The following is a 13,010-nucleotide window of genomic DNA, read 5'->3' as shown; positions in this document are numbered from 1 at the left end:
AGAGCGTTGCTTCATCACAGACAGAAGGAAGAAATCCAGGTACAAAGAAGCCTGAAGGTTCATTTGGCTCTGATAATTTTCTTGTTTAATGGTTTGTGACATAAAACGCAGTGAATCCAAATGATGGCAATTTAAATTACTTGAAGTTTGCTCGCTTCCTTGAAAGCTGCCTCCATTCCGGTTAGCGGACAGTGAGATGAATTTAACATGCTGAAAAGCTAACACGTTTGCTTTTCTCACTTTTATGTAGCTTCTTAACAATAGCCAACTTTGTAGAGCTCAAATGCAGCGCTCCAAATTATTAGAAGTTACTGTACTTTTGTCATTAATGATTAGGGAAACAGTAGTAACCAGGCCGAAAAGCAGCGCACATTTCGGTGCTTTTTTTCCCCTGAAATGTCATACATTTGGATTCTAGCCAATCATTTTACGTTTCCAAGGATAGTAGGCGGGTCCAGGTACGTACGTTCTTTTAGAGCAGAGCTACAGATTAAAAATGCCCAAGGCGAAGCGGTCAAAAGTCTGGCTGTACTTCACAGCAAAAGATGCAAACTCAGCAGCCTGCAACAAGTGCTTTAAGCTGATACTGTGATACTGTCAAAGGAGGTAACACCTCGAATCTGATGAAACACCTGGTGACGAATAGCGTTTTTTTTAAAGCCGAGAAATGCGCCGTATTTGATAGCTTGCTGCGAGACCTCACACCGAGCACATCTACTGCGGGTGTGGTGCCTGTTATCGACCCGGAGTTTGCAACATCCCCCAAAAACCCGAAGAGGAGAGTCCTGGCCCCTAGCCCTGCCAGTGTAGCAGAAATGATGAGGATGATGATGCAGCAGCAGCCGTTCTTCTCTGCGTGAGTAGCTTAATGTTGTTCTGTGTAATTTACGTTGAGTAGGCTAACCACGTTATTACATTAATGCATGTAAGGTGAACTAGCAAACACAGTGGTAGTTACATGCGGCTGTCTTCTTGTTTGATGGCAGATACTCCCTTCACCCTGGACAAAAAGGCTAAAATGACCAAAGAAAAAGTGGAAAACAGTTAAACATGAGAGGTTTTTGGACAAAGTTTGTGTTTTTTCCATTGTTTAAGCTGCTTCCAGCCAAGAGTGATACCATATATGCCCCATAGCTGCAGAAAAGGCTAACATTGTTATCTTTTTACAGAAAAACAGCTGAACATGAGAGGTTTTTCGACAAAGTTTGTGTTCTCTATTCTTTAAGCACCGGTTTGAGCACCGTTTAAGCACCGGCACCGTTTCAAAAGTTTGGCACCAGTATCAGTATCGGATAAAACCTAAACGATACCCATCCCTATTAATGACCTCCTGACAACTTATATCGGGGGGGTCAAAGATAAGGCCTGGGGCCTAGAATCAGGTCGTCAAAGATGGATCTGTCCCACTGTATAGCTTTGAAAAATGTGAAAGAGGGCAAAGATTTTGGACTTTTAAATATATCTTAACAGGTTTTTCAGCTTTTCCTGCTGATGCAGACCTCACCCATGGACATTCATCCTACATTACATTCTGTGAATTAACAAAAACTTTCAGTTTTATAATCATAGGACAGTCTGGCCAATTAGCCGTGGAACTTTTTCTGTAATTTTCTGTAACTCGAGTCGTAGTTGATCCCCAAACCGTCGCGCTGACTGATCTCTTTCATTTACTAGCAGCTTTTCTTTATGTAGGTCATCATGGTCAAGGATTTCACTGAAACCATTGCATACTGTGATTTATTTAAAGTATACAACATATAGTCGCTGAACTCTAGATACTCTTTAAACAGCTATGCAAATCAGAATAATGGAGTCCCGTGTCAAAATGCTCATCTGTAGTTAGGTAAAGTGTTTACAAAAGCAAAAGCATAATAAACTGTAGTGTCTAGTTTCAATGAAATGTATTCAGCAGACAATAAACAGGTTCAACAGCACTTGGAGTGATTCCACATGTTAGACATTAATTTTAATGACACAAAAAGAGATGATCTGTGGAAGATAATCTTTACATAATGCATGCTAATCTGCTACAACAGACCAGGTCTTCCTTAAAAACTCAGATTTAGAGTTAGCAAAAAGGATTTTATTAACACTCATCATTTTCCAAGAGTCAGGTTTTCTGGTGCATGTAGGAACATTCGTGAGAAATCTCATAAAAAAAAAAAACACGTGTAGCTTTCTTGATTTCGCTGAATTTGTAAATCACTGCTTCAATGATTTCATATGTTTGCTCACTCTAAACCACTTGTGCCCCTTTAACAGAAGTGCGTCCACAAACTTCACTCTGATGATGTAATCACTCAGATGGACACGCTGCTCGTGGCTCTTCTCGCTGCAGGATTTTCCCAGGATTCATCAGGTTGTTTGGGTCGAGGGCGTCCTTGAGACTCTGCATGACCTGGATGCCCACAGGCCCCATCTCCTCGCACAGCAGCGCCCTTTTTCCTAAACCCACTCCATGCTCCCCTGTACACGTGCCATCCATGGCCAAGGCTCGCCTGCAAGAAGCAAATACATTTTTTAGGAGCAAAAAGTTTGAAAGTTTTCTGAAACCTTTACAAATGTTTCAAAATGTTTCACTTTCTATCCACAAACATTCATACGAAAGTAATCGCTGTGAGCCAGAAGCTCAGGCTTCAGGCTGTTTTTTCTTGGCTCTATATGACGCAATACAGAGTGTATATTTTTAACCCTTTAAGACCTACCATAGAACCAAGTCCGCCAGAGCTTATATTATATTTTTACATGCTGTGGAGCCATTTTTGGGAGCATTTCAAGTTGCTATACATCAATACAACCATTATAGCCCAAATTTTAATATGTATGAATTAAGTGCATAGTAATTACATAAATTGCAAAAAAGTGCAATAAACTACAAAAAAATTGAAAATCGTTTTTGTTTTTTAACATATATTTCTAGTTAGAGAAATTTAAGAGGCTTATCCCTCAAAACTGTAAATACAAAAAAGTTGCACAAAATAGTTTCCCACCACAGGAAATTTATTTTAAGTGTCTTCATAGTTTTATTTTTGAAATACACCAATTTTTATATACTGCAGGAAAAACAAAAATAAATATTATAATGCAAATTTGCAAAAAAGCAGCATATGCATCAAAATAAACTATTTCCAGCAGTGCAATATGAGTCCTAAGCATCCCAGAAACCACACAGAAAGTCATAAAGTCAAAGATAACTTTTAAAAACACCAGTATAGGCTCATGAGGCTATATGGTAAAAAAACGAAATTTCCGTGAAAATGACGTCACTTCCGGTTTCGGGCAGGTCATGGCGGACATGCAAAAGTTCGCGCTGACGTCTAATCCAACCTAGGAAGTGTTACAAACAGCTGATTGGATCAGCAAAGCGTGTTTCTGGAATATTATGTTTTTGTTGCTGCAAGCGCTTTTTATGCAGTTTTTGCAAAGTTATATGTGGAAGGAAACTGTGACCGAGGACAAGCTGATGGCATAAGATGTAAGTACAACTCCTCCGGTTTCATATGCAAAAAAAATTATTGTGCTAGCTCACGTGGTTGCAGAGCTACCGGGATTTAAAAATAGTTACGCAAAACAGAGCGTGCCCGCTCCGACCGGCTTTAAAGGGTTAATATGGCCAATTCATGGTCCACAGCACAGAAGCCCCACCCACCTGCTGTTGGAAAAGGGGCAGCCAATCAGAAGAAAGATGGCTTAAAAGGAGAAGGACGGGAGTTAGAGTTGTTTCGTGCATTGGAGTCTCCGCTGCCTTCGCTCAGGTCTAATTCAGGTGAGCTGTGGCTTTCTTCCATCTAATCCTCTATGCCATTACCCTCTGTGGTCTGAGCCTGACCCTGGCATAGCTGGTGGTGTTTAAAGTCTTTGAAAAAAGATTTTGAGAAGATTGTATTGGTATATAGCTAAAACCCTCCATCTATAGAAAGACAGCACACAAGCCTTTGCAAGTCCCAAGACTTAAACGTTTGGCCCTCTGGAATCAATATTAACCGAGAGAGATGGGCGAGAGCGCGATTCCAACGGGGAGGAATTTGTTTGAAGATAAGCAAGCGGAGTAAGGAGGATTACGGCGAGTGTGGGGAGGATTAGGGTGAAGAGAAACGTGTTGAAGAGAGACTGACAATGAAGGTAATAACAAGGAAAGTTGCTAAAATGGAGCAGTGAGGCCAGGCTGCCTGACAGGTACATGAGGCATACGCGCTCAACCAATAAGACTTAAAAAAAGGAGATTACTGTTAGTAAGAACATCTGGTATTCAGTAACAGTGTGTGTCTGTCTGATGGGATCTGAAGGAAGTATAAATAAAACATTACAGCAGCTGTCAGGTGGAGGCTCCTGTCTGTCTTTTGCTAGTACGATAAATGTTTTTAATGGTAATTTTACAGTGTTATCATGTAGCTGATTACTACTGTATGCGATAATAACCTTTCCAGAGGAGTGTTCGTTCAGATGCACGTTAAAAACAGTCAAGATTACTCTGTAATCATTTTATCACTTTGATCACGTTAACGACATCTGCGAGCTCAGTCACGGGGGTGGGCGGAGCTTTAAAGTCTCTCCTCGAGCTGCACAGAATGCAGGGCTGGTTTCTACTTGAAGCTGGTCCATGTGGGCATGAACTGTATGTGCTGTGTGGGAGAGTCCACACAGCAATGCACAACGATACCACAACGATAAAATACACATTACAAGATAAACTTTTATTAACTTCAAGGCAAGCGCCTGACGCAACTACCAGTGGGGGCGCAGGATAACTTTGACTAAAACATGAGAGGGTGGACAACATATGACAGGCTAGTGACCAACTGTCAGCTTCAAAGCAGTGCGAGTCGCCTCAAATAGATGCAGCTTAACTTCCTGGACAACTGTATTACCGAGGGATGCACCGATACCGGTATCGGGTATCTGCCTCGATACCACATTTTCTAAAGTTTTCGAACTCGTTAAAAGTCCCCTGATACCGAGGACCGATACCACGGTCTGAGACCTGTCTATGTTTGAGCGGCATGTAAGGGGTTAATCACAGGCGCCGAGTGCCCGCCCCCAGGCCCCGAGTGCCCGCCCCCAGGCCCCGAGTGCCCGCCCCCAGGCCCCGGCTGCAGCTCAGAGCTGAGAGAAGGGCAGGCGAGACAAGTCAGCCGTGTGGAACTATTTCAAAGTGAACGAAGACGCGAAAACAAAGGCGGACTGCAAATTGTGCTCAGTGAAATTGTCCAGAGGCTCTAAAGGTAGCGCATTTAACACAAGTAATTTAATCAAGCACCAAAATCTCAACACGACAACGAGTACAAAGAGTTTACCCACACTTATTAGCACAGAGGAGCATAGCTGATGCTACAGCAGTGGGACAGAAAATAGTTGGGCATTTTAAACACTCCGCCTTAGCCTACTCCCGCCTCGAGGACATTCAGGGACAGCTCAACCAGCCAATAAAGAGACTGCAGCAGGACGTACAGACGCGCTGGAACAGCACGTATTACATGCTCCAGTCCCTCATTGAGCAAAAGCGAGTGCTGGGCGTGTCCGAGCACGAACTCCCTGACTATCTCACTGCTCACCAATGGGCTCTTATGGAGACGACTGTTGCCATCCTCGCCCCCTTTGAGGAACTAACTAAAAAAGTGAGCAGCTACGACGCACTAGCCTCTGATGTCATCCCAGCTGTGACTGTGCTAGTGAGACTTCTAAACAGAGAAACAGACGAACAAATTTAAAATTAAATTTTGTTTTTTATAATTATTTATTCTGTAATATGTTGCATACAACATGCTTTTCATTTTAAATAAATGTTCTTAATTCCAAACTAGTCCCTTGTTTGTTTGTTTTTTGTTAAATTATTGGACTAAAGCTGTTACCTGTAAATTTAAATCATGTTTTTATTAAGTACTCGTATCGGTGAGTACTGAAATGCAAGTACTCCTACTCGTATTCGTTTCCAAAAAAGTGGTATCGGTGCATCCCTAGTATTACCCATCAGATATGTCCATACAGGGACCCGAGTTAGAGTGAGGTCTGCTTACTGTAGGTTTGTCATAATAAAAAAGACAAACTAGAATAAAATGTCTGCTGATTAAACAGCGTACATTTATTTGTATGAATGAGTCACAGATATGAACTGTGTCCTCACATCCTGTTGTCGTCAACCCTGAAGCAGTAAACGGCTCGATGGCGACGATCTTCCAGAAAAACAAGTGATTGGTAGAAGATTTGTGAGTGAGTGCGAGGTGACACCATACCTCGCCAGTCTCTCAGTGAACAGGTGGACTCTGTGCATCTCCTCGGGGTCGTTTGGATCCACCAGCATCAGACAGTGGAAATTCCCATCGCCCACGTGGCCTGCTATGGGACCTGAGGGCAGAAGCCATCCACATTACATCTGTTTTTTACATCACTTTCTTCTTCTGTGCTCTTCTGACGCATCAGCGCGTCTGAGTCTTGTTTTAGTTTTGTCGGTTTAAAAACAAAAAGATGTGATCAGTGGTATGAGAGCTAATCGGGTTCTCCAACATAATTCCTGCCCACCTTACTTGTCGGGGTTCCTGTGAATTTACTCTCTTTCCCAAAATAAAAAACATGTTTACGGTTTGTGGTTTTGACACAGTTGAGCCTTACAGACAGTACCTGGTGTTATTCAACACTGGATTTTATATATTCTGATAAAGATATACTTTATTGGCTGATGTTTTATCAATATACACAAAAAGTTGGAGTTAATAACCTTTTTTTAATAATTTCAGTTCCTCACAGTCAGTGTTGGGGAGTAACGGAATACATGTACCGCCGTTACGTATTTAAAATACAAAATATGAGTAACTGTATTCCGTTACAGTTACCGTTTAAAAAGGTGGTATTTAGAATACAGTTACTTTGTTGAAATAAATGGATTACACGGCGGTACTTCCCTGTTTCATATTGTGGCGGGTCAGGACTGTTTGGGTTTTGTTTGACAGCTACGTTCTGTTGTTCCAGGCGGCAGCGTTACGGTTGCCATGGTTACAGGGTGACGCTCTCTCTCTGCGTGTTTCCTGGGTGAGAGAGGCTTTTTTGTTGTTGTTGTGCTAAGCTAATAGGCAGAATGCTACAGGTATAGCTCTAAAGAATGTAGCATCATAGGCAGTGTAGTCCGTGCTGCAGGGAGAATGGACTGCCATACACGTTATGTGTCTGTGAGCGAGGGAGGGAGAAAAAGGAAAAGTACGAGCTGTCATCGAGCAGAAACGGGAGCTGGAAGCATGTAAATATAATAATAACCACTGCAGCCAAGAAGAGAGCCTGACGAGCCCAGTTGTAAGTAAGCTATTAAGACTCGACTGTACACCGTGTTCGTGTTTTCCTCCAAAAACAATAAGCTCCGTTGGAGCAGCCTTTCAACGCCTCTCTCTGTCTCTCGCTAGCAAAGTTGACCCAGACAACAAAGTAAAGCTAGTTTTCGGCTACGAGCCCGACACAGAACCCACCGTATTAGCCAGAGGTCCCTTTACTACGGTTCGGAGCCGCGGACCTTCAGTAACAGTAATAAATCACAGCAATAGTACATTCATGTAGTTGTGAACAGCATGATAATATATTAAGTAATCCAAAGTATTCAGAATACGTTACTCTCATTGAGTAACGTAACGGAATACGTTACAGAATACATTTTGGGGCATGTATTCTGTAATCTGTAATGGAATACATTTTAAAAGTAACCTTCCCAACACTGCTCACAGTAAAGATGAAGCTGAAACAAAGTGGATCTATGTCGTAAAAGCATTTTTAAATTACACCAGAATGACTCCTACATTCTGGAGCTTTACAAGAGTTCCTGTATTTAAAAGTTGTAGTATTTAGTTAAGTCTCATTCATTGATCCCTTAGACCTCAAAGTGCGTCCTTCAGTTAAAATATGCACCTCAAACTACACGTTTTAATCAACCTTCCTGCAGCTTCTCTACTCCACCACACGGGTCAGCTGACCAGCTACCAGACAGCTCACTCAAACTGGTTCACTAAAATCCCAAAAAGAAAGAAATTATTTTCTTTTCATAAATTTCTTTTATTTTTTCTAACATCAAAGATAAATGCTTTGAGGAATAAGAGAGATTCAAGTGTCTTGAATTAACAACATGGTGTAAAATTCAGCTGTGGGTGCGCTTTCACCGTGAAGTCAAGTGCATGTGTGCTCACCTGTAAGTCTGTTCTCAATCAGGTCCTCCTTTGTCTCCACGATAATTTGAGGCAGTCGAGACAGAGGAACACACACATCTGTAGAGTAGGCCTACACACACACACACACACACACACACACAGGGAAGATAAGGTCACGATATTGGAAAGGCATCAAGCAGGTGTCTTGTGCAATCTTCAGTGAGACATAAAAGTGCCTCCGAGCAGTGACTGTGTTAGTGTAGCACAGCGCTGTCACACAAAGCCTCACTATTAAAAGGCAACATATCCAACACAGCAGTGATAAGCTATAATAATATCACACTGCAGGCTGTGTGCAATATTACATCTGCCCAACACGAGAGCCCTCTCACGCTGTAATACACCTTCTTCTTTTTACCTTCCTTAGTGTTAGTGTCGAGGAAAGGTGCTTTAGTGTACAGTCAGCTCCATAAATGTTTGGACGGTTACACTCTTTTCTGTCACAGTGGGTTTTAAATCAAACTGTCAAAACATGATTAAACCTCTTTATTCCACAAACGAGGTGAAACAGCAGAGAAGAGAAACAAGGCACAGCACAGACTCTCACACATTTTTTTCCCTTTTCCATAGTTTATTAGGGGCGGGACTAGGGATGGGTATCGTTTAGGTTTTATCCGATACCGGTGCCAAACCGGTACTTTTGAAACGGTGCCGGTGCTTAAAGAATGAAGAACACAAAATTGGTCCAAAAACCTCTCATGTTCAGCTGTTTTTTTTGTAAAAAGATAACAATGTTAGCCTTTTCTGCAGCTATAGGGCATATATGGTATCACTCTTGGCTGGAAGCAGTGCTTAAACAATGGAAAAAACACAAACTTTGTCCAAAAACCTCTCATGTTTAACTGTTTTCCACTTTTTCTTTGGTCATTATAGCCTTTTTGGCCAGGGTGAAGGGAGTATCTGCCATCAAACAAGAAGACAGCCGCATGTAGCTATGATGATGTTTGCTAGTTCACCTTACATGCATTAATGTAATAACGTGGTTAGCCTACTCAACGTAAATTACACACGAACAACATTAAGCTACTCACGCAGAGAAGAACGGCTGCTGCTGCATCATCATCCTCATCATTTCTGCTACACTGGCAGGGCTAGGGGCCAGGACTCTCCTCTTCGGGTTTTTGGGGGATGTTGCTAACTCCGGGTCCGATAACAGGCACCACACCCACAGTAGATGTGCTCGGTGTGAGGTCTCGCAGCAAGCTATCAAATACGGTGCATTTCCCGGCTTTTAAAAAAACGCTATGCGTCGCCAGGTGTTTCATCGGATTCGAGGTGTTACCTCCTTTGACAGTATCACAGTATCAGCTTAAAGCACTTGTTGCAGCTGCTGAGTTTGCATCTTTTGCTGTCAAGTACAGCCAGACTTTTGACCGCTTTGCCTTGGGCATTTTTAATCTGTAGCTCTGCTCTAAAAGAACGTACGTACCTGGGCCCGCCTACTATCCTCGGAAACGTAAAATGATTGGCTAGAATCTAAAGTGTATCACAGCTCAGGGAAAATAAAGTGTGCGAAATGTGCGCTGCTTTTCGGTCTGGTTACTACCGTTTATGTCATCATGGCACCGGATACCGGTACCCATCCCTAGGCGGGACCCTCTAACCTCAAGATACCAAGCAAACAGGACACAAACAAGAACTGCAGTAGCCAATAAGATACGACCACGCACTGTTTAGTTCACTGCTCAAAAATTAACGAAACACTTTGAGGCCTCAATGGAAAAAAATCGTGCTGGATGTCTATAATGATGTGGACTGGGTAATGTGTTAGGAAAGAAAGGATGCCACATTGTTTGATGGAAATGAAAATAATCGACCTACAGAGAAAATCATGCTCGAAGTCCGGTCTCTGAAGCAGGTGACTTTGTTTACCTTGCAGCCCGCTCTGAGAGCCAGAGCAGCGTACCAGGCATCATGACGAGCTTTCCACAACCGATTCCGTGTTTCCGTATCTCGAGCCCACTGAAAGTCTGACCCTCTGTTACTCTGAGTGATGTCCTCTGTAGAAACACACACACTGACCGTCAATGCGAGTTTGCTTGCTTTCAATAAATCACATTACATCCAAACTTTAACCAAAGAGACAAAATCTGCTCCCACTTCCACAACACTACTGTTATGTGAATGTTAAGCAGCTTTCAGAAGCACTGTCCTGAGATCCAGTGGATGGACCAACCAGCTTACAAATAATAATAAGCTTTGTTGGACACATCCCCTCAGAGACAAATATTTGTGACTACTGTTAACATCTACGACAGTCTACAACAAAACCGAGGACCCTGAGATGTTTACAAATGGTTCGCTGACTTCATGACTTTACTTTTCATGTCCTGGTCATATCTGGGAAACTAACACTCAATATCTTTGAGAAACTGCTTTATCTAATGGGAGAACATCTGGTCTGATATCAGCACACACCGGTTGTTTTGACCTGCTCCTCCAGGCTTTGTTCTGAGCCGTGGAACTCCAGGAACAGAGTTGGGGTCACGGGGTAGGACAGAGAGCTGAACCTGTTGCACGCATCAATCATCACATCATCCAGAAACTCTGGATCACACACACACACACAGGACAAACACACGATCAAAGGAAATGTAGGTAAGATGATCTAAAGTCATTCACTTGCATCGTTCCTGTGAACGTTCCAGCTGTCAATAATTGGTATTGATCTCATTTTCATCTCTAGTTTGAGGATAAATTCTTCCCTCCCGGATTCTTCTGGATTCGGTCTTTAAGTGATGCTGTATGAACCCTGCCTCTGGGTCCTAAACTACTCTGCGTTTATTAAGGCTGCTGTATTTTAACATGTTTTAATGTTTTGTATCTTGTTCTATTTAATCTGAACAAGCCCCTAAAAACAGTCAGTGATCACTGTCGGCCTCTCTCGGGTTTTATTACCACTATACATTTTAAAGCTCAGTTTGTAAAACTTACAATGCAACTACAGCCCGGCTCATGCAGCAGTATATGAATGACTAACCTCGTATTGTGGATGGATTATCTCTGTTGTTCTCCTGACTGAAGTTTGGTCCGTTTACAGCATCCTGCCATGCGATTGCATTTGTGCCTAATCATCGGGAACCCTCACGTTAACGAGTGGAAAAAAGTTCGCGTTCATCCTCCAGCTTTACTGTGTTTTTTTGCTAACATAGCTGTGTCACTAGTGATCACGTAGCACATGATTATTATTACATCATTATATACCAGCTCGCCAAACTTCAGTAACCTTACAAACATCACTGCTGTTTAGTTTTCTGTCTTCATTTATGTTGGATAGCAGAGCTGTACGTTTGAATTTTTCAGAAATCCCTCAGTCAGAACACGCTAAATCATGTTTAGATGGAAATAGGGCTGCCACAAACGATTATTTTGATAGTCGACTAGTCACCGATTATTTTTGCGATTAGTCGACTAATCAGATCATTGAACATAAAACGTATAGCTTATTGCACCAGCAGCATCTGCTCTTATATAACTATCATTAGCTTACAGCTTTAAGTTTTTAAGGTATGTGCTAACTAAAAATAAAGATAAGATGATAGTTTATTAAATTTTAATGAAGTTTGCAGATTGTTTCGGTGAAGTTTAATAAACTCCTTGCTATCTAAAATATAACAGGACACCGGAGTAAATTCTCGAGCATCTCACACTTCTGATAATCAGCTGTCTGCTTGACGTTTATTCAGCTGTGTAAAAACTATAACTTTAATCTCAGCCAAACCGATTTACTCAGGAACAAATAAAATACTGAAAAAAAGCCAAACAATAACATTTTTAAGTTATCTAAGTGACTTATATATCATGTTTAACTTGAGTAGCGAAAGACGGCGGTGGGTTTGAAAACGATTAGCCGGGAGTCCGGTGTTCTCACGGCTCTAGTTAGCCTAGCCCCCGGCTAGCTATCGAGCTAGTGGGTAACAGACGTCTCCGAAAACATCGGAGCGCTTTTGAAAATATGTGGTGTCTTGATAAACAGAGCAGATATTTGATGTTTACGCAGCTACATTCTCGCCTGAAAATATGTTAAACGTTTATTTTGTGACCCAGAAAGAATAATAAGAGTAATATTAAAACTAACTAGCTGCCGCCATTGTTGGAAACTGAGCTGGGCTGCGCTATGAATTCTGGGACACAGCTTCTTCTTCTTCAGGGTTTAACGGCAGCTGGCATCCTTGTACATGCAGTGCTGCCATCTTCTGTTTCAGTCCGTTATTACACTCTTAAATCCTACTACTTATTCCTGCGTCTTTTGTGATCTTACAAAGCTTCAAACGACGCGTCGACTATTAAATCAGTCGTCGACGATTTTGATAGTCGACTAATCGTGGCAGCCCTAGATGGAAACTAGTGAGCTAACTTCCTGCTCACTTTAAACTCCATTCAATCCTGTTTTCATGGATGCCTGGATGTTAAACCTAATTGTTACACACTGATCATTTTATTAAAGTTTGTAACTCTCAGTGACGCAGCAGTGTTTGTTTGACTTTGGGACCTGAAGCAGAGTTTGGACCCAGAAACAGCTAATGAGGTCAGACTCAGAGACCGTTTTACCACTACCACTGCAAAAATTGCGTTTCTGAAAAGAGCAATAAAGTTTTGTCTCTTCCTCATTATGTCTATAAATCTTTACGTGTCTGTTTTCTCCACGACTGAGGCTAAGAGAGGAAACAATGAGTTTACAGTGACGATAATGATGGGAATAATAGAATTGAGAGAAACACATAAATAAGGAATATTTAAGTGATCAGTTTTTCGAACTTTCTACATTAGAGTACTGGACCCTCAATGTTTGATACACAGACCTTACTCTGTAAAACTTTGGCAATGTTT

General features: G+C 41.8%; 1 protein-coding gene across 2 annotated transcripts in view; it reads right to left on the bottom strand.

Moving 5' to 3' along the window:
• Positions 1 to 1,721: 1,721 nt before the first annotated feature.
• The window catches only part of ldhd (lactate dehydrogenase D), a 53,045-nt gene continuing 41,756 nt past the window's right edge, over positions 1,722 to 13,010 (bottom strand). The window contains exons 7-11 of one of the 2 annotated variants that reach the window (XM_085166817.1): positions 10,599 to 10,727; positions 10,053 to 10,180; positions 8,160 to 8,250; positions 6,231 to 6,342; positions 1,722 to 2,498 (exon numbers count right to left, since the gene is read on the bottom strand). In XM_085166817.1, coding sequence (XP_085022943.1) covers positions 2,297 to 2,498; positions 6,231 to 6,342; positions 8,160 to 8,250; positions 10,053 to 10,180; positions 10,599 to 10,727 — 662 coding nt within the window. In that variant the 3' untranslated portion in view covers positions 1,722 to 2,296. Of the gene's footprint in view, positions 2,499 to 6,230; positions 6,343 to 7,884; positions 7,982 to 8,159; positions 8,251 to 10,052; positions 10,181 to 10,598; positions 10,728 to 13,010 lie in introns of those variants that run through there. The other variant, XR_014875138.1, reaches the window with a different exon arrangement.

This window comes from Neolamprologus multifasciatus, chromosome 7 (genome assembly GCF_963576455.1).
Source record: "Neolamprologus multifasciatus chromosome 7, fNeoMul1.2, whole genome shotgun sequence".
NCBI classification, from domain to species: Eukaryota; Metazoa; Chordata; class Actinopteri; order Cichliformes; family Cichlidae; genus Neolamprologus; species Neolamprologus multifasciatus.
The sequence above is the reverse complement of the archived record's forward strand: the minus strand, read 5'-3'. Positions and strand labels throughout refer to the sequence as shown.